A 23,874-nucleotide genomic window follows, 5' to 3' on the forward strand; every position below is an offset into this window, starting at 1 on the left:
GTGTGATTGTTTAGTTAGCTGTGACTGAACAAGTTGTGAATGTGGACACGTGTGATTTTTTTTCTAAATTAACATTAAGTCGGTTGGTTTGGTCGTAACCAACCATGAGAATAACGTAACGCAGTGTTTTCGTTTGTGTATCTAACTCTTCTCTACTTCTCTCTGACGACTGCAGGTCGGGACTGGTGAAAATGAAATCTCCCATCCCTCTCCAGATCTTGCTGTACGCCACTGTCGTCCGATGTTTGAAAGTGGTATCTAAGAGGGGTTCAGGTAAGTTTGTGTAAATGTCTGTGACTGTCTAATATATTGTGTGTGCTGACAGTATTCACAGCTCTCAAGCGGTCGAATACCATTCAGATACCTTGAAATGAATGATGAAGAAACATCTGCAACAGTGTAGACCAGAATTGATTCAGATTAATCAATAGTGGTGAGAGTAAGCCTTGTTGGTGCCTACCATTCTTTGACAGAATCACTGGCTCTCCATTGAGCTGTGTACTGTACAGTCACACTGGGACAAAGCTGGATTACACAGAGGTACTACATGCAGTACAGTGTAGTAGTAATGACTCTCTGCTAAATAAACATATTTTGAAAGTGTATGAAAAAAAGTACCTATTCTTCTAAAGTTACCTCTCTTTTTACTAATGGGTTGTAACAATAACACAAAGGTCTGACTCATAATCACAGCATCTCACAGATCTATTGATTTGCCAGGTTTTTTGGGCTAGGCGGGCTATACTGCAACCAGTGTTTTCTCATTATCTTGCTCTTTTGTCTTGAGAATGGCCTTGGCCCACCAGTTGTGTGGAAGTCCGATTCTCCATGTTGCTCTTGTTAGTCAGAGGACTAACGTCACCTTTGGGAGTCTATTTGAGCTGGCGTTTGACGGTTCTCAGTCCTCCTTGTTCTCTAGTTGTCTCTCCAGAGGACAGAGGACTGAAGCAGTTGGCAATCCCATTTCAACCCCAGTGTCTATTATATTCAGGCTCAAAGGCTTTTTATTTCGACCATGTTAGCCCGGAGAGGCGCTGCTCCTCTTTAACGGCCCTGAAATTAGAGCCCTGAAATTGTCTTCCTGATTGTGGGGGTGTTTGGTCAGAATGCCTCTGAAGACCTTGATGATTCACGGGACAGGAGGAGCTCGACATAATATTGCACGCTGTCGTTGTTCCTCTCGGAAATCCCTTCTCAAACAGAGAGACTTCTAAAACACACAACTCCTTTGAGGATCTCTGTGTGACATTGGTCACTGTTTCAGCAATGCTACCAGCACACTCACAAAAACAAGCTCAAACAACAAGGGCACAGCAGAAGGAGAGAGAGACTCCATCTTTCCTAGCAAACCGTGGCGCCAGATGGCCCTCTTTCCTTGCTCCCTCTCTCTCTCTGTGTGTCTCTCTCTCTCTGTGTCTCTCTCTCTCTGTGTCTCTCTCTCTGTGTCTCTCTCTCTCTGTCTCTCTCTGTGTGTCTCTCTCTCTCTGTGTCTCTCTCTTTCTCTCTCTCTCTCTGTCTCTCTCTCTCTCTCTCTCTCTCTCTCTCTCTCTCTCTCTCTCTCTCTCTCTCTGTGTCTTTCTCTCTCTCTGTATCTCTCTCTCTGTGTCTCTCTCTCTCTGTGTCTCTCTTTCTTTCTGTGTCTCTTTCTCTCTCCGTCTCTCTCTCTTTCTCTATCTCAGAGAACCAGTCTCTTCTGGAACCTTCATCAACACTAATCTGAACCAGCAGGAGGGCTGCATTCTGCCATGTTCACGAGGGGCACAGGGCAAACATATTATAGGTGGCATGAGAGGGGAGTGAGTGTGTGTGTGTGTGGGGGGGATTTGAAGTGGCACAGGTGGAAGATAAGAATACCAGCGAGCGCGGATGTTGCTGCGAGGAGATGTTAGGAGTCTGAAAGACAAGTGGACTTGCAATGGAGTCGGAGAAGAGTAAACATCATTGTCAGTTGATACTGTACGAAGTCCTGAATGGGTTCTTGAGCGCACCGCCAATGAAAGCTGTAGAACAAACAGTGTGTTAGGGAGGCAATCTCAAAGCAATCATCATATTTTGTGAAATCTTTTTCTTTTCATTTTTTTTCTTCTTTTTTTTTTAAACACCTGCTGCTGTTTGCATATCAGGAGCAGCTGCTCAGCTGTGAGGATGAGGAGGTGTGGTGTTCATGTGTGGCTCCCTGAAGACTGCCCTCTGGGTGTGTCACATGATCGTCTGCCTGGGGGTGGGGTTCAGAGACAGAACATTTGCTTCCTGTTCTGTCCCTGATAGAGAGCCAATAGAAGACCTCACAGCCTGTCACATGAGTGGCGTGCTTCTGTGGAAGCCCAAAGGTGCTATGGTAACAAAAATATTCGATTTTGTAGGTATTATGTGGAATTAAAAGGTTTTTGGGGTTTGTAGAGGTAGATAAATGACTAACTATGCCACGAGGAATGATTCTTTGAATTTTGGTTTCTGTAGTTTTCTCTAGTGTTACATTTACAGTGTCCTCTCTCTCCCTCTCTCCCTCTCTCTCTCTCAAGGCCTAATTGTACATCCGTATAGGTGATGTGTTTTTTTTTAGACCTTTTTCATCTACAAGGACATCAGACGAGCAAGCTTCGCATTACAGCAAATCTGTCGTTCACGCAACTAACCCTCGACAGAGTATTCTGTACGTACAGGGAATTACTCCTCCGCGGTCGTCCTTTATGAATTCCCCCTTTTGTTTGTCAGAATGCTGATGTTGACTGAACGGTTGACTGAACAGTGCAATTATGTGTTTATGCTTAATGCAGCACATCACGTTCAGGAGTGAATCTTTTCATTGGGTTCTTCCGGTACTGCTCTCGGTATTTCATTCCGGGTGATGGTCAGCGTCTGTATCTTTCGTATTGTTGTTGGTTGCTCTTGGCCCCTTATTCAGCCTCACACGGATACTGCTCAGGGAATGATACGGCTCATCTGTGATTGGTCTGGAAGATTGTGCTTCTGTACATCGGAGGTTGCAGAGGCTTTGTGAAACAGCCTTGGGAGAAAAATAATACAACTTCAGTATGTTGAGGTGAACCACATCTTTTGAATGAGACTTTTGGACCAAGCTTAGAGCCAGTAAACACTTTTAGCTTTCAGCATTTTACTTGCAGATATTACAATACTTACCTGTGCATGTGTGCACGTAGCTATGAAGACGACAAAGCTATAATAATCTGTCATCATCAAAAGAAACCATAGGCTACCTAAGGAAGCTCTAATACCAGGGTGTTTCTCCATCGACTTCTACAAGAGTTGACTGAACAGTCAGCAGAGTTATCCTGTTGTCAACCCTAATTCTAATTACACAATTCAACACAGCCTCTATGAGATTCATTCACCGTCGTTACTTAGCAACACCACACACAACATCCCCCCCAGTAAATACTTATGACAGTTACGGATTCCTCGCTAAATCCCCTGACATTGATCGAGACAAATCTGTCAGCCCGTTCCCATCTTTCCCCCTGGTGAGGGAGACATCTGGTGATTCCTATTCTAACGCGACAGATGTTGACAAGTTAAAAAATATAAATTAGACCTGTCTGTGAAAGCCTGCTAATGATTATGATGTATATTTCTGCAGCCTGAGATGTCATAAGAATCGCCCCTGAGTCTTCCCTCTCGTACGTGGGAGATTTCCGCCATGCAACGTGTTTCACTTAGAAATCATCGCAGAGCTGTAAAGTGAAGAATGTCACCACTGGGAATGCTAGCTATTAGGGATGGTTTTAAGTCTGGGTTGTGTCACTTGTGATGGAGCGAAGCTGCAAATAAAACAAACTCACAGCAACAAGGCCTTGGACCCTATTAGAGAAATCTCCAAACAGGAGCGGGCTTTCCATCCTTCTTGCCTCCAGTATTTACTGAGCACCACTCGGCCCTGCTACATTTCATGGTATGCCAGATTTTCTCTCTCTCCTTCTTCCAGGATGCACCAGCCCAAGGACACATTGACAGTCCAGTACATTTACAGTCGTCACACAACACACTTGAGTCAGGGAGGATGTCAAGATTAATACATCAGTTAAAAGTGGATTCTTCACTGACCCAAATGGGGCTACTTCTAGCTTCACCAATAATAGAGGGCCCTTAATTGGAGAAGACAGTGATTCTTAACAAGGGACGTCTGCGTACCCCACAAATTCAATTACAGCCCAGCACTTGACTTTGTAATTGATATTATAGGATGTTAACTATGGCAGTGAACTGTCAGCAGTGACAAGGGCAGATTCTTTTTTTTCTTCCCCTGCAGAGTTTGAGATACAGGAGGAACTGCCCATTCTTTCCTACAGTAGCCTGAGAATGACAGAGGCATCTTAAAGAGAAAGGATCACTATGCGCAAGTTACCGTCCTCGCCTGTAGGTCAGCATGAACAAAAAGTTACAAACTATAAATCGTTATAGAACAGGATCAATGTGATATACTGTGCAAGGTTCCTTTACCCCTTTTCACGGTTTAGATTTCCTAGCATGTTTGAGTCTTGATTTGATTAGAATATTGATTTGCATCCATCTTGATGCCTTTTAGCAGACAGCTCTGATCATGTTAATGATTATAATTAATTAATACCGATCATTCGGAACAATAACTGAAATCCAGCTGTTAGTAGGGCTTGCAGATCGTCACACACACACACACACACACACACACACACACACACAGTCAATACTCCCACACTCCCAAATGGTAAAAGATCACCCCTGGATATTTGGTTGTTTCCCAGAGAGTGAGAGATTGATCACACGCGTGTTATTGGAAATGAAATAGTCGGCCACTTGGATTATGTTTTCCTCTCCTGTGGTGCTCCGCACGGAGCCACTGAACACTCTGCCATATACGGATGTCCACAAACCGAGGTTAGTATGGATCTGTGGTCAGGGGGTTGGAGAAAGATGCCCTGGTTCTCTACTGCAGCAAAATGGCGATCAATCAGTGGATTTATGACGGAGTCATTCCCTCTAGGGCCTGTTTCCTGGACTGTAGAGTGTCACAACAACACCACTGGGCAAAATGCTCTACAGGGATGTTCTGTGCACTTGGAAGAGACAGTCCATAAATGTGGAACTGTACAAGTTAACGAGTATCAAGAAATTAATTATGTCCAATTTCAAGTATTTTCTACAAATGTACAGATTTGTCTTCTGCTCTCACTGTGATATAGTGCGATCTTGAGATTGTCCCGAACTGCTCAAACGTTCTACTAATAGTATAGAAACAAAAACGAGAATTTCAGCCAATTACACTTCCTGAAGTTGGTTTCTTTCTTGACAAAGCCACCCACACTTTGTGTCGTGAGTTCACCTCGTCAGACACATCATCTGCACTGGTTCCTTTTGACAAGTGCTTCCCACGTGATCACAGGCCTCTGTGGAGACCATCATTGACCAATTCACAGGGAACAGTGGGTCACTAACCTTTTCCTTGGGGACTCAGAGCGTAGACTGCAGTGAATGGAGAGGAAGCAGACCCTCCTGTGGTCTACTGAAAAGTGTGACACTTGAGACGGAACGCTCACTTTCATTTAGTCTCTTTATATTTTTAATCCACGATAAACGAGGCAAAAAAACTTGGAATAGAGAGAATTTGAGGCTCCCTCTAAAATGTGTGTGCACGCAGACTACCTTATGCAGACGGTATTTGTAGCCCATTTTGAGGATTATATTTGTTTTGATAATGAGGTTTTGGCAGAGAGAGAGAGAAGGATTCGCACACAGAGAAGTAGGATGATGTAGTCATCTTCTCAGCCTAATTAAAGGAAATCCAGAACAGTGTTCAAGGAATGTGAAGGGTAGAAGAACGTAGTCGTATGGATAAGGCAATCACTCATAAACTGTAATGGCCCCAGAAATGATCGTTGTCTCCCTGACTGACTAGCTCACACAAAGCCAAGTCTCTGGGGGAAATGAACCTGCAGTCAGAGCACTATGCAGAATCGCTTCAAGCTGGGAGGGGACAGTGTCCCTGAAATATCATGTTTTAACCCTGGGGCCTGTGCTGCACTATTAATCCTCTCCTCTCTCTCTCCTCTCTCTCCTCTCTCTCCTCTCTCTCTCTCCTCACTCACAAACACACACAGAAACGTTCTCTCCCTCAAGTGAAACTTCACTAACCGGTGAATACTGTTTTTATTTTGCAGTGCAACACTGACACACACATTGATAATAGCTTTCCACCATCTTCAGGGCTGACAATTTGATCACCAGAATCAAGATTCATCATGTGTTCTTTCACCGGATGTCTTTCATGCTGAACACCAAAGAGAACATTGGTTTATTATTGATTTGTGACTTGGCTGTGTGTTGCTGAGTTCCTGTCCCAGGTGAGATTGTATCTTCTTGAGAGAAGCCACGATTGATAGCTTTAGTGTGAATAAGAAGTCGCATAGTTTCTTCATTCAGATCTGTATAGACCGTAGAAACATTGTGTAGAACAGCGTGAGTCACTCTCAAACAACCCTGATGGGTTGCAGCTCACACGATAACCACAGTCACGCTGCCATCTATTAGCTTTTCTCCAAATGTGTCATTTTAATAGTGTCAGGAGATCCACCTGTCTTACTCTTTCCCAGTGCATTCTGAAAGAGCTACATTAGAGGAACAATTGCGGCGAAACGTTTGCTTTATCAACCACAAAGCACTGTATCGAACCACAAAGCATTGTATCGAACTGTAAAGTGTTATAAGTCCTCGTTTGACCATTTAGAAATGAGCAAGACTATGAAGTTTGTTAATGCCACTAGAAACAAGAGGGCGATATTTTCTTCCCTCTCATACCAAGCTAACAGCTATGCACAATCTTTCATCTGCAGTGCTTGTCACCATAACAACAATCTAGAGTAAACTCGAGTCCTGGATAAAGCCTCTACTCTTGCTGCTTGAAATGCCTGTCTTGGGGGAAAATTGAGAGATTGTTTTTTAAATGAGGTAGTCAATCTAAAAACAGAGACAATAGACCAGTGGAATAGTTTCCACCAGAGAGACTCTTCATGGAGACTCATGGAGTCCTCTCTTCCTGTTGTCCCCGCACCTTTGGGGAGGGAACCGTGTGGTGGCCCGGTCACTCAGATAGCTACAGTTTGATATGGTAGACTATGTTAGAAAATACTCCATGTATTATGTTCCCAATTCTGTGTAGGATTCCATGTAAAGAGCAGTACAGTTATAGTGTAGCATGGCATGGTATAGTACCTCTAACGTGATGGCACAGGGAGAAATATTCAAACACATTGGTTTAGTTTTGGGATGTCCGTGCAAATGCACTCAGTCCTGTTCTCACCGATGTTGCCGTTACCAACTGAACAATGTGCGCTTCTGCCTGTGTTGGGAGTCAGATGGCTGAGCGGTGAGGGAGTCGGGCTAGTAATCAGAAGGTAGCCGGATCGATTCCCCGCCGTGCCAAATGTTGTTCTGTCCTTGGGCAAGGCACTTCACCCTACTTGCCTTCGGGGGGGGGGGGGAATGTCCCTGGACTTACTGTAAGTCGCTCTGGATAAGAGCGTCTGCTAAATGACTAAATGTTAATGTTGGTGGCCCCCAGAACACGGTGTTGTGAGGGACGGCGGAAGTGCTTCGCCGTGGCAGCTGACAAGCTGTCCATCTTAGCCTCCGTCAGCGTCGCGGCATGTGGCCTCATTCAAGACCCCCTTTGGAAGGGTTTGAAAACATCCTCTCAGTCTGTGTTGGTCCCCTGTTTGCGGTATCCGCGTTCCACCACCGCCTTCAAACAGTGCAGTCCTTGTTCTCTTTATTGCGTGCCTTTTCTGGGTTCTTAGCCGCGGCTGAAGGAGCTAGAATCGGTCCGCACCGAACAGTAGGAGGCAGAAGGAATCTTTATTGGGTGAAGAGAGAGGGGTTCCCCTTGCCAATTTGAAGGAGCCTTTTGTGTTTCTTTCTCCCTGGAACTGGGAGAGGATGTAAACTTGCTCGTTGAGGAGTGTCTCTTTGTTGGGGAGCGCTGGACTGACGGGCTGCAAGATTCCTGGATGAGCTCCAGGGAGTCTATTCTCTGGACTGGATGGTGGAGAGACTGGGCCTTCTCACCAAGGCATCCTGGTCAGCCTATATAGACGGTTCCCATTCAGTACTAATTCCTTCACGGTGTTTTAGAATTAAAAGGAAATTACCTGGTATTTCCCCTTTTCATAAAACCCCTTCAAGAACGATTTGCGGCTCCCAAAGTATTTTTGAGAGGGAAAAAGACTGGCTTAAAGGAGGAAAGCCTTATTTCAAATATAGACGTTTTCTGTCTTCTTCTTGACTTTGTTCTACATTTAAATATTCTCACAGACATTTAAAGGGCTTTTGTGCCAGTCTCTGGCATTAAGCCAAGTATTTCAATTTCACTTGATTCATACACATGCTCCATCACATATTTCCCTCCCATGTTTATTGTCTTGCATTTCATCTGGCCACACATATGAGATATTTACGGCACCCTATTTACGATTTGCCACCATCCAAAATGGCTGAAGATGTGAGATGATTTCCCTGCAGTGCCGTAATCAATAAATTCTACATATTAATTAAGTTCCACTGTCAATTCCAAGGCTTCTCCCTCTGGTCTCGTTTATCAACCAATCACAGCGCAGAGGACTGGAGCAAGGTTCCTGTGTTCACTGTCATGGAACAAGTCCCTCAGACCCTGTGTGTGTGTGAGTGTGTGTGTGTGTGTGTGTGTGTGTGTGTGTGAGTGTGTGTGTGTGTGTTGGGGAGGAGGGGGTCTATACTTTACAGGAAGTGTCAATCATCTATTTCCTTGTTTATATGACACAGAGTGGCAGAACATTACGTCTCTGTAAACGTGAATTAGAGTGAAAGTTCCCATCGGCAGATTGTGAAACAGCTATGAAACGTATTTTTATGGTCCTCCGTGGTCTTTTAAAAAGATTAGATTCCGTTAATGTGCAAAACATAAATAAAAGGTGCAAAGGACTCGTGCTCTTCCCCTCGGCGTGACAGAGAACCTGCGGAAGCTTCGCCAGTGCACCTGGCACACGACACCAGCGACATTTATAATCCATTACTTATCGCCTGTAAAAGGGTCAGGACCAGAGGAATTTGATGCAGTAGAGAAAAAAAAAAAAAAACTGGTCTCATTTAGTTGGAGACAATCCATAGTAGAAGGAACGGATGACAAATATTGTGTGCTGTGCCTCAAGATCATGGTTGGAGGAAAGTGGAGATTGTGTGCTGTGCCTCAAGATCATGGTTGGAGGAAAGTGGAGATTGTGTGCTGTGCCTCAAGATCATGGTTGGAGGAAAGTGGAGATTGTCAGAGGAAAGGGACTTATGTTAAGAGGGATGTTCAGCTCGCCACTTGATGTTCTAATTTTGCTACCATGTCTTTATTGTCTTGGACTATAATGAGTGTGGTGTGTGTGTGTGTGTGTGTGTGGCTGTGTGTGTGTGTGTTGGAGGATCTGCATGGACAGTGGAAGTTTGGTGGGTGGCTATAATACATCCCATCTCCATTCCTCGACCCCGGCTAAGGGGCCTGAAGGGGGGCATCCCACAATGCTTTGCTCCTGAACTCTCAGTAGATCCCTGCGTCCGATCCAGCCCTATGATGCCTCTTCTGCTCTGCATGTGATCCCCTACACTACCAGTCCTCCTCTGAGAGAAACACAACAAAAGCATGACAGTATCTTAGCATAAGATCGTCAAAAAAGCTCGATGTCCATAAATCTAAATTACAGCGATGCTACTGCGGCGTCTCTCAGAGTGTCTGATTTGGAAGCGCTCGATTGGCCCAAGTTGCTTTTGGAAGCGCTCGATTGGCCCAAGTTGCTTTTGGAAGCGCTCGATTGGCCCAACAGACGGCCTGATGATCGGCCCGGAAGAGACAACATCATTTCCTGTTCTTGTCGACAATCAGATGATGGAGAGGTAACACAGATACGATCTCTCTGCTGGATGATTTACACCTTATTTACAAGGGTGCTGACCCTCTACATTTCCCTCCCTGCCAAGACAATTTATTAGAGTGCAGATAGTGATAATTTACGTTCCATCATTACGTTCTTTCATTTGCCCATAACCAAACCCCTACCCTACCTTGTCACATTCGATAACCAAACCCCTACCCTACCTTGTCATATTCGATACACAAATCTGGCATTTCTTAACATATATCAGCTGCATAGGGGCCACTTTTTCAAAGCATGCATCTTCACGAAGAATATATCATGGCGAAGATCTGTAACAGTACTTTTGAGTCTGTCAACTACTAGATACAAAGCATAATTCCAACCAGTCAAGCCCTGTAATTAAAACAGACACAATTCAATTTAACAGCCTTGTTTTTAATGCTGGAGGCAAAAACAACAACCTCCAATACCACTGGGGCAGTGGAGGATTTTGAAAATGTTGAAGATGATGACGATAATGATGAAGATGTGAAATAGACTGGAGTGTCTCTCCTCTCTCTCCCTCCTCTCCCTCCTCTCTCTCTCTCCCTCCTTTCACTCCTCTCCCTCCTCTCCCTCCTCTCTCCTCTGTCTCCCTCCTCTCCCTTCTCCCTTCTCTCTCTCTCTCCTCTCTCTCCCCTTCTCTCGTCTTCCTCCTCCCTCCTCTCTCCTCTCTCTCTGTCATCTCTCCACCTCTTTGCTGTGCAGAGAGGCAGGTCTTGAGGAGACCAGGAACGGCGGAGGCTTACGTTTCTGTGTACGTCTTTCATGTCTTTTCGTATGCAAATTACAGATTAGCCTTGGGGGGGGGGGGGGGGGAGGGAGGGGTTCTATTTGGCGTTAACTACATGTACCAGGAAGGGGATTCAAAATCATTCACATCTTTATTTCTTTTCAAAATCATTCCAAGCTCCCCCCCCTTCTCTGCTTCCAACTTAGAACAGCACACACTGTGCAATGCAAGCTTCAAACACGTAAAGGCTGGCTTTGTTTCTCAATTTTCTTCAGGGTTGGGCTCTGACTTTTTCTTTCCGGTAAGGGAATACAAATGTTTTACCTCACTTAAGAAAGGTATGATCAGGTCACATGATTGAACAGGCTGTGTCCAGCTGGTCACATGATTGAACAGGCTGTGTTCAGCTGGTCACATGATTGAACAGGCTGTGTTCAGCTGGTCACATGATTGAACAGGCTGTGTCCAGAATAGCAGGATGTCCTTTTAATCATGGAGCACTTGTACTTTTTCTTTATGAGGTTGCTTGGCAGACATCAATGAGCGATTACCATGACTCCCATACATCAAACAGAATAAGGTATATCTGCTTGCATTTCTCATGCTCCTTAGCATGGAAGTGTCATCTCACATCCATACGTTCTACTTTCATCCTGAATAATGAGATGTACATGTATATCTTATAAAATATCTAACAACACAGCTACATACAGTAGTATACCACCTGAGTGTGTGTGTGTGTGTGTGTGAGAGAGAGAGAGACAGAGAGACAGAGACCAAGCCCATGAGATTAGATAGTTTATATATCTTGGTTCTAGTTGGTGTCCCCAAGGAAGGTTCTAGAATGATGAGAGGGCAGTGTTTGAACCATCTGCATATTCACAGGGCGTGTTAGAAACAAGTGGTTTGAACGGCAGAACCATTTGAAATGCATCATGGGAAGCAAATCTAAAGATTTGTTTGAGTTCAGGGAGAAAAGGATCAAGAAAGATTTCACATGTGGCAAAATGTGTGCTGAGTGTATACATACATACATACAAAACATTGATGTCAGCATTTATAATGTGAGTGATTTCAATGACCTGATTTCTCCCTCTTCCTTGGGCTCTCTGGTGATGCTGGGAGGATGAGAGGATCTGCAGTGCATGGTGTAACCCGTGTTTAGCCCTACACAGGGCAGAGGGGGGAGTGTGTTCAGTTAATACATTAATTTAAGGCTCACTTACTCTGGACTGCCTCAGTGCATGTTTGTTTCATTACCCCGGACTGTGTGTGTGTGTGTGTGTGTGTGTGTGTGTGTGTGTGTGTGTGTGTGTGTGTGTGTGTGTGTGCTCGCTTGTGTGTGCCTGGGTAAACCGTTCTCAATGAGTGTTTGAACAGGCCTCTGACCTTACACTCTAAAGATCCTGCCCATGCACTTGACAACAGTAATATTAACATGGTCAATTTGTTTAGAAAGGTTTTTTGGGGTTTTTTGGTTAGAAAGTGCATCGATGATTATATTCCAGGAGGTCAGGTTGGTTTAAAAAAAAACATAATTATCGTGATATATTTAGCTTTTGATTACGAGAGTTATCATTGTATCGTACAGTGGAAAGCACTCAACCTCGTTCAGTAACAGGAGTTGGAGGTAGGTTCTAAAATAGGAATTAAACTGGTCTGAAGGTTTGTTCTATTGTAATGCGGTTTACACACAGAATAACACACACAGACACACACAGACTCAAACACACCCACACACACCCCTCATCCCTGTAACTCCTTTTGGGCAAAAGACCAAGACAGCCAACATCTGTACCTCTTTGAGCCCCTGACTTCAGAGCCCTGTGATGTGACAATATGTGAGGGATTATTCAATCAAAGGTCCCCAGCTCAGACTGCAAAGCATCAAAATACAATAGACCCCTGTTGACACACAATAAGACTAGCTTAACCAAAGCAACTATTTACTGTGGGATAAAACACTGAAATCTGTTAAACCTAACCCCCCAATTAATTGGCTTGAACAAACAAATTAACGCTTGATTAAACGATTGGGCCGCAAATCAAACTTACCTCTGCCAGTTCCAAGTGGCCAATTCATCTCTGTAAAATTGAATTAGCTCATATATATCATGTACAGCAGGATGGATTGGTTTTGGGGATGACCTTCACAGGAAAATGGTAGCTTGTTAAAGGACAGCTAGTGTGATTGTTTTTTTTTTCTGTTCTGTATTTTTTTTTTGCCTTTTTTGAAAATGATTCCGCTGTTGTTGGTCATAAGAGGCTTCACCTTTTGAAATAAACCCCTCAAAAATTACAATACAGTAATTACTTTGTTGCTCATTTTTCTAAAGGTCAAAGAAAATCACAGAATATGCATTGATGATTCAAAACCATAACTCCCATCTCAGACATCATGTTGTGTCCTCAATACACATCCATACTCGTACCCGAATTAATAAAGTAGGGCCCTTTTAATAAAAGCTTTAGTCTCCTGTCATTCACGCAGACGGTCTGTTGGGCTTAAGGCATACTCGTTTTCATGGTCCCTGACCTGTTTCCAAGCTACAGAATCAAGTCGCTGCATTCAGGGGAAGCCTAATTGGGTTGACAGGATGTAGAGGCCTGCCTCGCTTCTCACTCTCACGCCTGACTCTCCAGCCCTTTGACACACTGCGCTGCCACTGCCTTCCTCCTGGGCCTCCGATGGTGGCACCACTTGAGTGTGCTTAAAGACGGCCCTGACAGCTACCACACTCATCTCCTGATGACTGCTTGGGGCGCCTTTCTGGAATAGAAATCCCCCCCCCCCCCCCTCCCCGTTCCCAAATAAAACAGACCCTGATGAAGCACACATCTGAATTCAGAGAACGGCAGTTGTTGTTTCCCGTTGCGATCTTCTGCTCTGCCGTTTGTCTTCCGTCCTTCTTCTGAGTGATTTTTGTTTAGCTGTGGTATGTGGATGTTCTCGAGCTTGTTAGTGACCATCAGGCTCTGTCTGCGTTCGGCCAGGAGAAAAACATCTCTAGATATCCCCCCCCCCCCTCTCCTCCGTCTCCGGGACCTGGTCTGAAGCTGTTACACGGGTAACAAGGTGACACTGAGTGGTCTTGCTCAGAGTTCCAGCCTAGCAATGTCTGGGTACACGTCTACGTTAATTAAAGTCTCGGGGAGAGAATGAGAGAGGCCATTAGACAAAAGCCTTAACAAGATAGCCTGAGTGTTTCAGAAGGATGCAGGGTTTTTTCTCTTCGATATCCCCTTTCACCTTCCAAACCCTTAACTGGTCTCATGTGTAAGGTTGGGAATGCAGTCTGAATTTTTTTTCGACCTTTTCCATATTCATGATGTATTCATTCTTTTTCTATCTCTCTTTCTATATCTTTTATTTTCTCTTTGTCTTGATTTCTCTCTCACCTCGTATTCATTTACACATGATCTCTCTTTTTTTGTACCCTTTCACCTTTCAAATGCTCAAAGTTTTGGAAAAGCACATGATGAATGTAAGAAATGACACACAGATGACTGTTCAACGCTGTGGAAAGCTTGAGTCTGCAATTGGAGAAATTAGATTTGTCGAATTTTGTGTAGTGTGTTTTTAGTGCTAAGGAAGTGGGCGATCGTGAGATGTCATCGATTTCGTTGTCTGCCAGTTACCGTGGAAACTGAAAGTCAAGATATTTTTTTTCCTCTGGTTTCTGTTAAGCATTTGGGTTGGTGGAATCATTTGCAGGGAGAGAGAGAAAAATAAAAAAACAGGATTAATAATGAATTCTGAATCATTTTTCCTCATTAGAGCCAAACAATATGGGTAAACTGCCTGTCAGAAGTTAGTAGGTGAAGAAGTTATTTTTGTTTGCCATGAGGTTCTATGCTACATTGTTAAATTAAGTTCCTTCATAGTTAAATATCACCTAATTTGCACGTGAATATTTCAAATTACCGTGCTATCTATTGACTTCAGTATTCACTCCTTTCATGATATTGTATTTGTTTTGATCCTTTCGACTGTACAGCCGTTTCCCCTCAGGAGTGTGCCCTGCCTTTATCTCCCCGAGTCTTCAAATCTCGGGGTGGAGATGTGGTGAAACGTCCAGCAGTTGTTCGATAATCCGGTCCACACCGCCGTGCCCTGTGGGTAGTCTCCAGACAGACAGGCCTAAACGGAGAGGATTCCTCTGTGGCAGCGACCAGGGCCCAACAGATAGTGCCCCCGTGTAATTCCTGTTAATTACTGTCCGGGGAGAGATAAGGCCTGGTTGGAGAGACCAGGGGAAAAAGAGATAAGGTGCATCAAAGTTCGACTGGTGGGATGGGGTATGGGGGTTGTGGATGGGGGGAGGGGTTCAACTACAAACACTACTTTCCTCTGGGAATATCCCAAACTTGGGAGCTGCTGTCAAGTCTACGTATGTTCCTCTAACTTTTCTGCAAAAATGAGAGAGAGGATGAAGCGTCTCCTTGTATATCCTGCCAGATTCAGATCACGGGGAACATAAATACAGTGGTCTTCTGTCTGTAAGGATTCCCCCGGGGACACGTTATGAATGATGATACCAAGTGGATGCATGGATCCCAAACTGGGTGTCTAGTGAGGAGGCTATATGGTTACTTGCTGCTTTGTGCCACAGCGTCTCTACAGAGGCACGGTGAAGCAGCACAGGGAACACTCTGCTCTCATCGGCATCGTGTTACATGAGCTAATAAGTGGAAATGGGATGAATTATGAATGGACGGAAGGATGGGAAACAGGAGTTTGATGTCATGGGTGTCCAAGGATCTTCCTAAAGGCCCAAGAGATGAGTTGCATCAAAGTATGTACATACTTAATCTACATTCACCTCTCTCTCGATCTCTTTCTCGATCGCTCTCGCGGTCTCTAGAGATATATAGATATATCTATATTTACATGTAGTAATTTAGCAGACGCTCTTATCCAGAGCAACGTACAGTAAGTAGAGGGACGTTCCCATCCGAGACAAGTAGGGTGAAGTGCCTTGCCCAAGGACACATCGTCATTTTGCACGGCCCGGGAACCGAACCGGCAACCTCCCGATTATTAGCCCGATTCCCTAACCACTCAGCCATCTGACTCATATACATCTAAATCTCTATCTATATCGATATCTTTATACTTTTTAAATGTGTATTGTTTGTCTCTTTCTGTTCACTGATTTGGGCTTGGTGCATCTGGGAAGTTTCCTGCTGCTAACCTTTTAGTGTAAAAATGGAGGAGTCATGTTTTTAGTTTGTGGTAGGTTGAGCCTTCACAATAGCACAGTATACTTTGCAGTGAGGCTAACCCTACAGCCTGTCTTCAATGTGCCGGAGAAATGATTCTCCTCAGACACCCAGTCACTCATGAAATACACACATAATAGTTCTTGCACTGTCTGCTCTTAGGAGGGAGAGAGAGAGAGGGAGTGCGAGAGAGAGAGAGAGAGAGAGAGAGAGAGAGAGAGAGAGAGAGAGAGAGAGAGAGAGAGAAAGAAGGGGAGGGAGAGCAAGAGTGAAGTAAAAGGAAAGAGGAATGGAGAGATGGTGTTTGAGAGAGAGGGGAAGAGAGAGAGAGGGGGAGAGAGAGTGGGGGAGAGAGGAGATAGCAGAAGCGAGACAGGGAGAGCGATACTGAGATGGGTGGATGGAGAGAGGGAGAGAGAGAGAGAGAGAGAGAGAGAGAGAGAGAGAGAGAGAGAGAGAGAGAGAGAGAGAGAGAGAGAGAGAGAGAGAGAGAGAGAGAGAGAGAGAGAGAGAGAGAGAGAGAGAGAGAGAGAGAGAGAGAGAGAGAGAGAGAGAGAGAGAGAGAGAGAGAGAGAGAGAGAGAGAAAGAGCAGGAATGTGAGCCAGATCGAGGTAAGCACTATTAGAGATGAGATGGTGGGACAGTGAGGGGGAACGCTTGAGAGGGTTTCTACACTGATGAAACCATTCTGGCTCTCCGTGACCCAGTTTCCTCTGAAGTCAAAGCTAAAACACGAACAGGCTGTGAATACAGACTTATCAGTGCCTGAATTAAATTAATGGTTTGACTAAACGGTTTGTTCTTAACACAGTTTTTATATAAGTAGATCATAGTTTGCACATCCAGAACTGTACATCACACGATTTGAACGAATGACCAGATTTAGCATCCAGACTTTGTTTCCCAGATGAGAGATTTTTTGCATTAGAAAGCAGTTAAACACTGTTTCATGCATTTAATGTAGTTCAGTATTCACTCAATTGAGTCAAAGGTGACATCAGTTTTTTTGTGTCTTCAGAGTCTGTAATTCCACAGACTTTTGTCTGTCTAGCTGGTCCAGCCCTGGCCTGCCTGAATTTCCTGGTGTTCCGAACAGCTCGTTCCAAGAGATTTTAATAAAGCAAACCTTAGTCATGCTAAACATTGCTCTTCTCCTCCTGCTTCTCTTCTCCCCGTAATGGAGTCTTTGCTGTGTAGGATTAATACGAAGTAATGAAATGTTGAAGCGGGAGAGGAGCTGCCCCTGGCCTCCTCACTCCTGAGTGCCTGGCTTGGTAAATTATTTATGAAAGTGCTGACAGGAGAGGAGCAGGTTCAACACACTGGGTCCCCTCCAGGGGCACCTCTAGCACAACCAGATTGAGTCCACGTCTCTCGGTTTTAATGAAGGTCCAGTGGAGCTGTATCCACCCCCGCCCCCCCCCCCCCCCCCGAGTTTGCCGGAAAAAAAACGACTTTTGTCCAAATTCCCTTCTCCTGTTTTCCATCCTTCAATTCATTTTCTTTTACTCTTCCTCTCAGGGTTCTTCTTTTCTGTCGCTGTTTTCCGTTACACTACATCTTTCTATTGCCCCCCCCCCTCTGTCTCTCTCTCTCTCTCTCTCCCTCTGTCTGTCTCTCCCTATCCTCCCTCTGTCTCTCTTTGTCTCTTTCTCTTATCTTTTCTCATTCCCTTCATCCCCTGCTCCCTCTCTGTCCCTCTCTCCCTCCATCTCCCTCTCTCCCCCATCCCCCTCTCTCTCTCTCCCAATCTCTCTCTCTCTCTTTCTCTCTCTCTCCCTCCATATTCCTCAATCTCTCTCTTAATCTCTCTCTCTCCATCCTTGTCGGCTCTTTAAATTCAAACTGGCCTGGTCATGATGTTGATCATGTGACCCTCGACCTCGTGTCCTGGTCCAACACACTGTCCAGCCGCTCCCCGTCTTGACTGTTTAAAGGTGCAGGAAGAGGGTTTGTACATGCTCACTTCTGAGCTACAGCCACTCAGATTAGCCTACAGACCTTCCGGGGCTTTCTGAAATTTGAAAAGTTCTTGGAGCAGATAGAAGCAGGCTTTACTTCAAAGGTCCTTTGCACCTTCCAGTCTCTAGACCCCCCCTCCCGTGAATCAAGACCCACGGTCCTGTTAGTAACTCTGACATCTTTAATTAACCCATTTTCCCTTTTATAAAGTATTTTTTGTTTTCAAGTACTTCGTTTTTTTTTGAACCGCTTCTATTTCAACAGAGGTTCAAGAAATTCCTCTCCACTCTCCTGTGCGTTCATTCATTCAGCGAAATAATATTAGACCCTCCGTCCGTAATACTGCAGTGGAAAATCAAATAATATCTAACGATTTTCAAAAGAGATGAGGCAAATTGTCGGTTGGCCTTTTCATGTCTCTTTCAGCACATCAGTCTATTGATAATTAAAGCCATTTTGGATGATTCCAGTTCAGAGATTTAGTCTTTTGACTCTGCAAAGATCAGGATGTTTATTGTTAGCTGTATAGCATTTCATAATTTAATTAGATATTGACTCGCATCGGTTGACGTCTTGGTAGTGTAGTGATGTCCAATCTCCTGGAATACAGTGCTTATAAAGACATAATCCCCTATAATTGTAATTGCTACATCATGACAAGAAGACTAAGAATTCGCACATTCACTTTGACTTTAAACTTATTCAGAAACGATGTACTTCTGTTTGTTTTCCACCGCAATGCTTCTTTTGACATCTTAAATATACCAGTGAATCCCTCTCCTATACCAGAAACAAAAGAGACCTTTGCTGTTCCCCACTTATCTTGTATTCCGCTTATCTTCTTCCCAGACAGGTGTGTCAGTGCAGTCCTGACGGTAATGGCTGCTTGCTCTGAAGCGCTGTCCCCACAGGACCCAGAGGAGGAGCACAGGCAGGGCCTCTCCCCAGGTTACCCCGCTCTGCCAGTGTCACGGGGAGGCACAGACTATCTCCTTCTCTCTGAGGATTCCCTTGTCAAACAGTGTCATCACTGGGCTTGGAGGTCCTCCCTGGAGGGGTGGAGGGAGGGAGGGAGAGGTGGAGGGGTGGATGGAGGGTTGGAAGGAGGGAGGGATGGAGAGGTGGAGGGGTGGATGGAGGGTTGGAGAGAGGGATGGAGAGGTGGAGGGGTGGATGGAGGGTTGGAAGGAGGGATGGAGAGAGGGGTGGAGGGAGGGACATGGGGGCGGAGGAAGAGAGGGGTGGCGAAGAGAGGAAAATAGGAAGAGTGATGGAGGGAGAGAGATGGATGAGAGGATAGGAAGAGAGAGGCTGAAGTGATATGCAGCGGAAAGCGGGAGAAAGACTAAATCATTTGAAGATGTTCACACGGAACGTATCTTATGAAGTGCACAGTCCGTGTTCTTCCCCTCTTAGTTTCACAGCAATGTGCTCTCTCTCCTCCCTCCCAACCCTCTCTCCCTCCCCCCCCCTCCCCAAACTCTCCAAAACCTCCAACTCGAAGCTCCAAACTTTGAGATTGAACCATCTCAGCATTTCTCCCCGTCTCTAAGAGAATGTGTCGTCGTAGCATTTTGGAAGGGGTGCAATACCCAGAGAGCCTTGTGGAACGACCGCGTCCAGGTTCTGACAGCTCAGGCGTCTCCGGCGACGAGCTGGGTGCCAATTATATGCCGCTGTGACAGGAAAAGGCTGCGGGGTAAAGCCGGCGTCCCTGGAGGGCCACTGTGTGCCCGATCGGCCATGATGGATCCTGGCAGAGCGAAGGGGGCCGGATATGCCACTACAACCTCCCCTCTGTCCCAGCAGCGTCTGATCCGCCCTGGCACACCGTAGGCCCCACCAGAGCCTCTTCCCAACCACGAAATGTCCCCCCTGACGCCGCGACGAGACTGGCTAACGGCCAGCCAACCAGTAATTACTGAAATTCTGAATCTCTTGTGAGTTATTGTTTCACAAGCACACTGAATTAATGGTCACTGTCAACTGTGGTTGGACCGATGTCGTTATCGTAAAAAAAAACTAAAAAAGCTTGTACTTAATTTTAAGTTTTGATTTGAAGTAGTAGATTAAGGCAAGGGTAACCTTGAGGAAGTGATTGGGTCACAGAAAGGGCAGTGCGTTCTGTGGTGAGGCTGATCGTCTCTGCGGCGCAGCTGAAGTGAGCTGGAAGACGACTGGGTTAACGTGATCCTAACCTGTGTAGTCAGCCAGTTCTAGAGGCGCCCACTACAGCAGTATCAAATCAAATCAAATTTATTTTGTATAGCCCTTTTTACACGCAAGCATGTCACAGAGGGCTTCACATACACCATAGAACTGCCCCTCAACCAACCTAAACCCTCAAGGAAGACAAGGAAAAACTCCCCAACGGGAGAAAAAGAATGGAAGAAACCTTGGGAGGAGCAATTCAGAGGGATCCCCTCCTCCAGAGACGGTTGGCAAGAGAGAGGAGCAGAACACAAGCTAAACATAGTCATACAGTGTCAATGGGTTTTGAAACACCAAAAATCCAGTATCAGTTCTAAGATTTTAAAGCACAACAGACTGTGAAGTTTTAAGGATTTTTAAGGATTTTAAGCTTTTTGATGATGGGAAATTAGAGAGAACGGGTTGGAACCGGATCCTATGCAGCAGGAGGATAGTGTGAATAGCCTTGTAATCTAACTCCACAGTGTAGTCTTTGAAAAACAATTTAGGGGTTAAGTGAAATGGTGTTTGGAGTGTCAAGAAAAACTTTTATTTATTTGAACTTCTGTATTTCTTTGGCTCTGTCTTGGAAAAACATCACTCACAGTCCAGAAAGTTGTTTTGCTCTGTGATTTCTTTTGCTGCCTGACTTAACAGTAGTAAAGTGTCTGCACTGTTGTGACAACATTGTCCACTGTGATGTTTTTCAACCTCACTGAATCACTTGTGTTTTGTTCCTCAAGTCAGGCAGACAGGCTAAAGTTGAACATTTTTGTATTCGATTTAGAGGAGCTGAGAAGGGAGGATTTGAACTTAACTGAAAGTGGCAGAGGTGGAGGTTATATAAAGTGCGTAGAAAAAAACACACTGTCACACACACACACATACACACACACTCTGTCACATACACACACACATTTATTCCACACACTTACAAAGTAAACTACCTGTATCATAATATCCATATTTTAACCTAAACTGTAAATAATTGAAGACAGACAACTTACTTTTTAAGCATGTATTGACACGGAAACTTCCAAAGAAGTCATTCTAAACTGTGTAATGAAGACCTCGGTTTAACACGGCTGGAAGAGCAATTTACGGCTCACTAATTGTATCTTGACATCCACTCGAAGCCTTGGGACAAGTGCCAAGGCGTGTGAGGTGGACAATAAGTGATCCCCCTAAGATCCTGTCCATTCTTTCCATAATTCTTTTTACATGTCAGAAATTATAAATGACCCGCCTCTTCCAGATTAATAACATTGCTTTGTAGAGTTTGGCTATAAGCAAAATCTGCATGAAAGGGAGAAAGGCTCATGTTGGTTTTGGATTTACTACAAGCAAGTCTTGGCAGAGAAACTCTGAAAACTAGTTTCACAAGTTTAGATGAGCTGGAACTTTTAATTCATTAATCTTTTGGCCGTCTCAAGAATACATTTTCTCTGTGGCGTGACAGACAAAAGGTGTGATCACATTACTATTTTATTTGTATTATCTCAAGATTTTGGATCTTTCTAAATCAAAACGAATATTCTCTTATGAAAGCAACCAATAGAGACAAGATCCTCTGTAAACTTGAACTCAAAAACAAGAGAACTGGAGAAACCCGGTTCTTATTTGAAGTTTCGTTCCTTAAGGGTTATTGTTTCTAGGCCAATTTCATCAACTGTGGAGGAAGAAAACACAGTCTCAAAGACACAGGCTGGTGCCAGTCTGGTTTTCAGATGAAGAATAGGCTGTGTCCGTAGACAGCAGTGGCACAAAGGCAGTTGTTTTTGTGCGGCCAGAGAAGCCCTGGCACGTCTCGCACCACCCTGTCTTCCTCTGCAGCTGCTGGTATCATGCACGCCTGGCACTAAATCACTGCCGGACCCCGGGCACAGGTCCTACACATTTGTTCCCACTCTTAACCAATCACATCCCACCTCCCCCCTCCATATCTTTTTGGTCGCTGTTATTCCCAGGGGTAACAAGCTTCCTCTGTTTATTTTTAGTTTTTTTTTTTGTTAACTCGATTGAGCTCACCGTGGATACCCCTTCCCCTCCTTCCCTCCGCCTTTCGCGGGCCCTCGTTGCCCTCTTCTCCACAGAGCGGGCTCCTCTCCCTCTTTCCCCCTGGTGCCTCGTGTCTCCAGCCGTGGATCAAAGCTTCCTGTTCCTGTGATGTTTCCACCGCCGGGCAGTGGTGTTGGACTCTATCCTCCCCTGCAAGCTCCAGCCCTGACTGTAGGACCCACGCCAAACTTCTCTCCCCCACAACCAGGGCTGCCTCCCTACCCCCTCCCCTGCCTGCCTCCCCTACCCCCTCCCCCTGCCTACCTCCCTACCCCCTCCCCTGCCTGCCTCCCTACCCCCTCCCCTGCCTACCTCCCTACCCCCTACCTCTCGCCTGCCTCCCTACCCCATACCCTCCCTATCCCCTCCCCTCCCTACCCCCTACCATCCCTACCCCCTCCCCTGCCTGCCTCCCTACCCCCCCTATCCCCTCCCCTCCCTACCCCCTCCCCCCCTCCCCTGCCTGCCTCCCTACCCCCTCCCCCCCTACCCCCTCCCCTGCCTGCCTCCCTACCCCCCTCCCCCTCCCTACCCCCTACCCTGCCTGCCTCCCTACCCCATACCCTTCCTATCCCCTACCCTCCCTACCCCCTACCATCCCTACCCCCTCCCCTGCCTGCCTCCCCTACCCCCCCTACCCCCTGACCCTCCCTCCCCCCTACCCTCCCCCTACCCCGTACCCCCTACCCTCCCTACCCCCTTCCCTGCCTGCCCAATCGTTGTTTCCATGGCGACAGCTATGCTCAAGTAAAGACACTCTGTCACTTTAACATATTCAGTATTATTTTAATTCTATATAATTTCATTTTTTATTTTATATATATATTGTAACTTTATTTTATATGATATTGTATTTTTTATTTGATATTATCTTGTATAGCTTGTGACAGTAGTTAATTTTATTCTGTTGTACATTTTCTCCATTTTCCTTTTGTTCATTATGTTTAAATGTTCACGGTTTGCACCTGCCCAACAAAGTACATTCCATGTTTGTGACCATTTACTTGGCGATTACAGTGGTGTAGATACAGTAGCACAGGGTGTAGATACAGTAGCACAGGGTGTAGATACAGTAGCACAGGGTGTAGATACAGTAGCACAGGGTGTAGATACAGTAGCACAGGGTGTAGATACAGTAGCACAGGGTGAGTAAAACCCCTTTCTCACTGTGTTTGTAACTTGCGGGGGTGAGGAGGACATATTGGAGTGGGCGACAGCTCGGGGCACCGATGGTCTGCTCTGTGCGTTGTGTTTCATTTACTCTACATCGTACCAGACACATCCAGAAGCCTTCCCCAACAGACTTTGCCACCTCCATATACTATGTCAGTACTGTGAAAACAAACACAAGAACATACACTTCATGTACTATCGGCGAGAAGTTAAATTTCATGTACTTTTTGCAGACAGCAATTGCATTGTTAGTAGAACCATTTGTAATGCATGGGGGCGAGGGATATGCAGATGGGAGAGGTTATGTACACTAGAATGCTTGCGCTTTTCGAAATGCCAGGGGTCACACAGTGCCAAGTCTTCTGTGCTGTGGTTGATGAATCTACTTATGCATGCATACATGCATATTACATACATTTGTAAATACATGGATATTATGTTTAGAATGTGTTAGTTTGAATGAATGATTCATGATATAAGATGATACGATGATATAGGTTGGTCTTTGACCTGGTCTTTGAACTGGACTTTGTACCCGACGATATATTTTGAACTGGCCCTTTTACAAGCCCTGCATAGAGTCAGGTGGCTGAGCGGTTAGGGAATCGGTCTAG

General features: G+C 45.2%; 1 protein-coding gene and 1 long non-coding RNA gene across 2 annotated transcripts in view; one reads left to right on the forward strand and one right to left on the reverse strand.

Moving 5' to 3' along the window:
• The window catches only part of LOC146260661 (interleukin-1 receptor accessory protein-like 1), a 149,924-nt gene that overhangs the window by 525 nt on the left and 125,525 nt on the right, over positions 1-23,874 (forward strand). Inside the window, exon 2 of the mRNA XM_084668460.1 lies at positions 176-273. Within this exon, the coding sequence (XP_084524586.1) occupies positions 176-273 (98 nt within the window). The remainder of the gene's footprint in view (positions 1-175; positions 274-23,874) is intronic.
• LOC146260662 (uncharacterized) lies at positions 11,457-12,856 on the reverse strand. Its single transcript, XR_014724703.1, has 3 exons — positions 12,709-12,856; positions 12,452-12,558; positions 11,457-11,820 (listed from the first exon to the last, which is right to left on the reverse strand). It is a non-coding gene; the product is annotated as an uncharacterized LOC146260662 (long non-coding RNA).

Source organism: Hypomesus nipponensis, chromosome 12 (assembly GCF_054491055.1).
Source record: "Hypomesus nipponensis isolate SF chromosome 12, ASM5449105v1, whole genome shotgun sequence".
NCBI lineage: Eukaryota > Metazoa > Chordata > Actinopteri > Osmeriformes > Osmeridae > Hypomesus > Hypomesus nipponensis.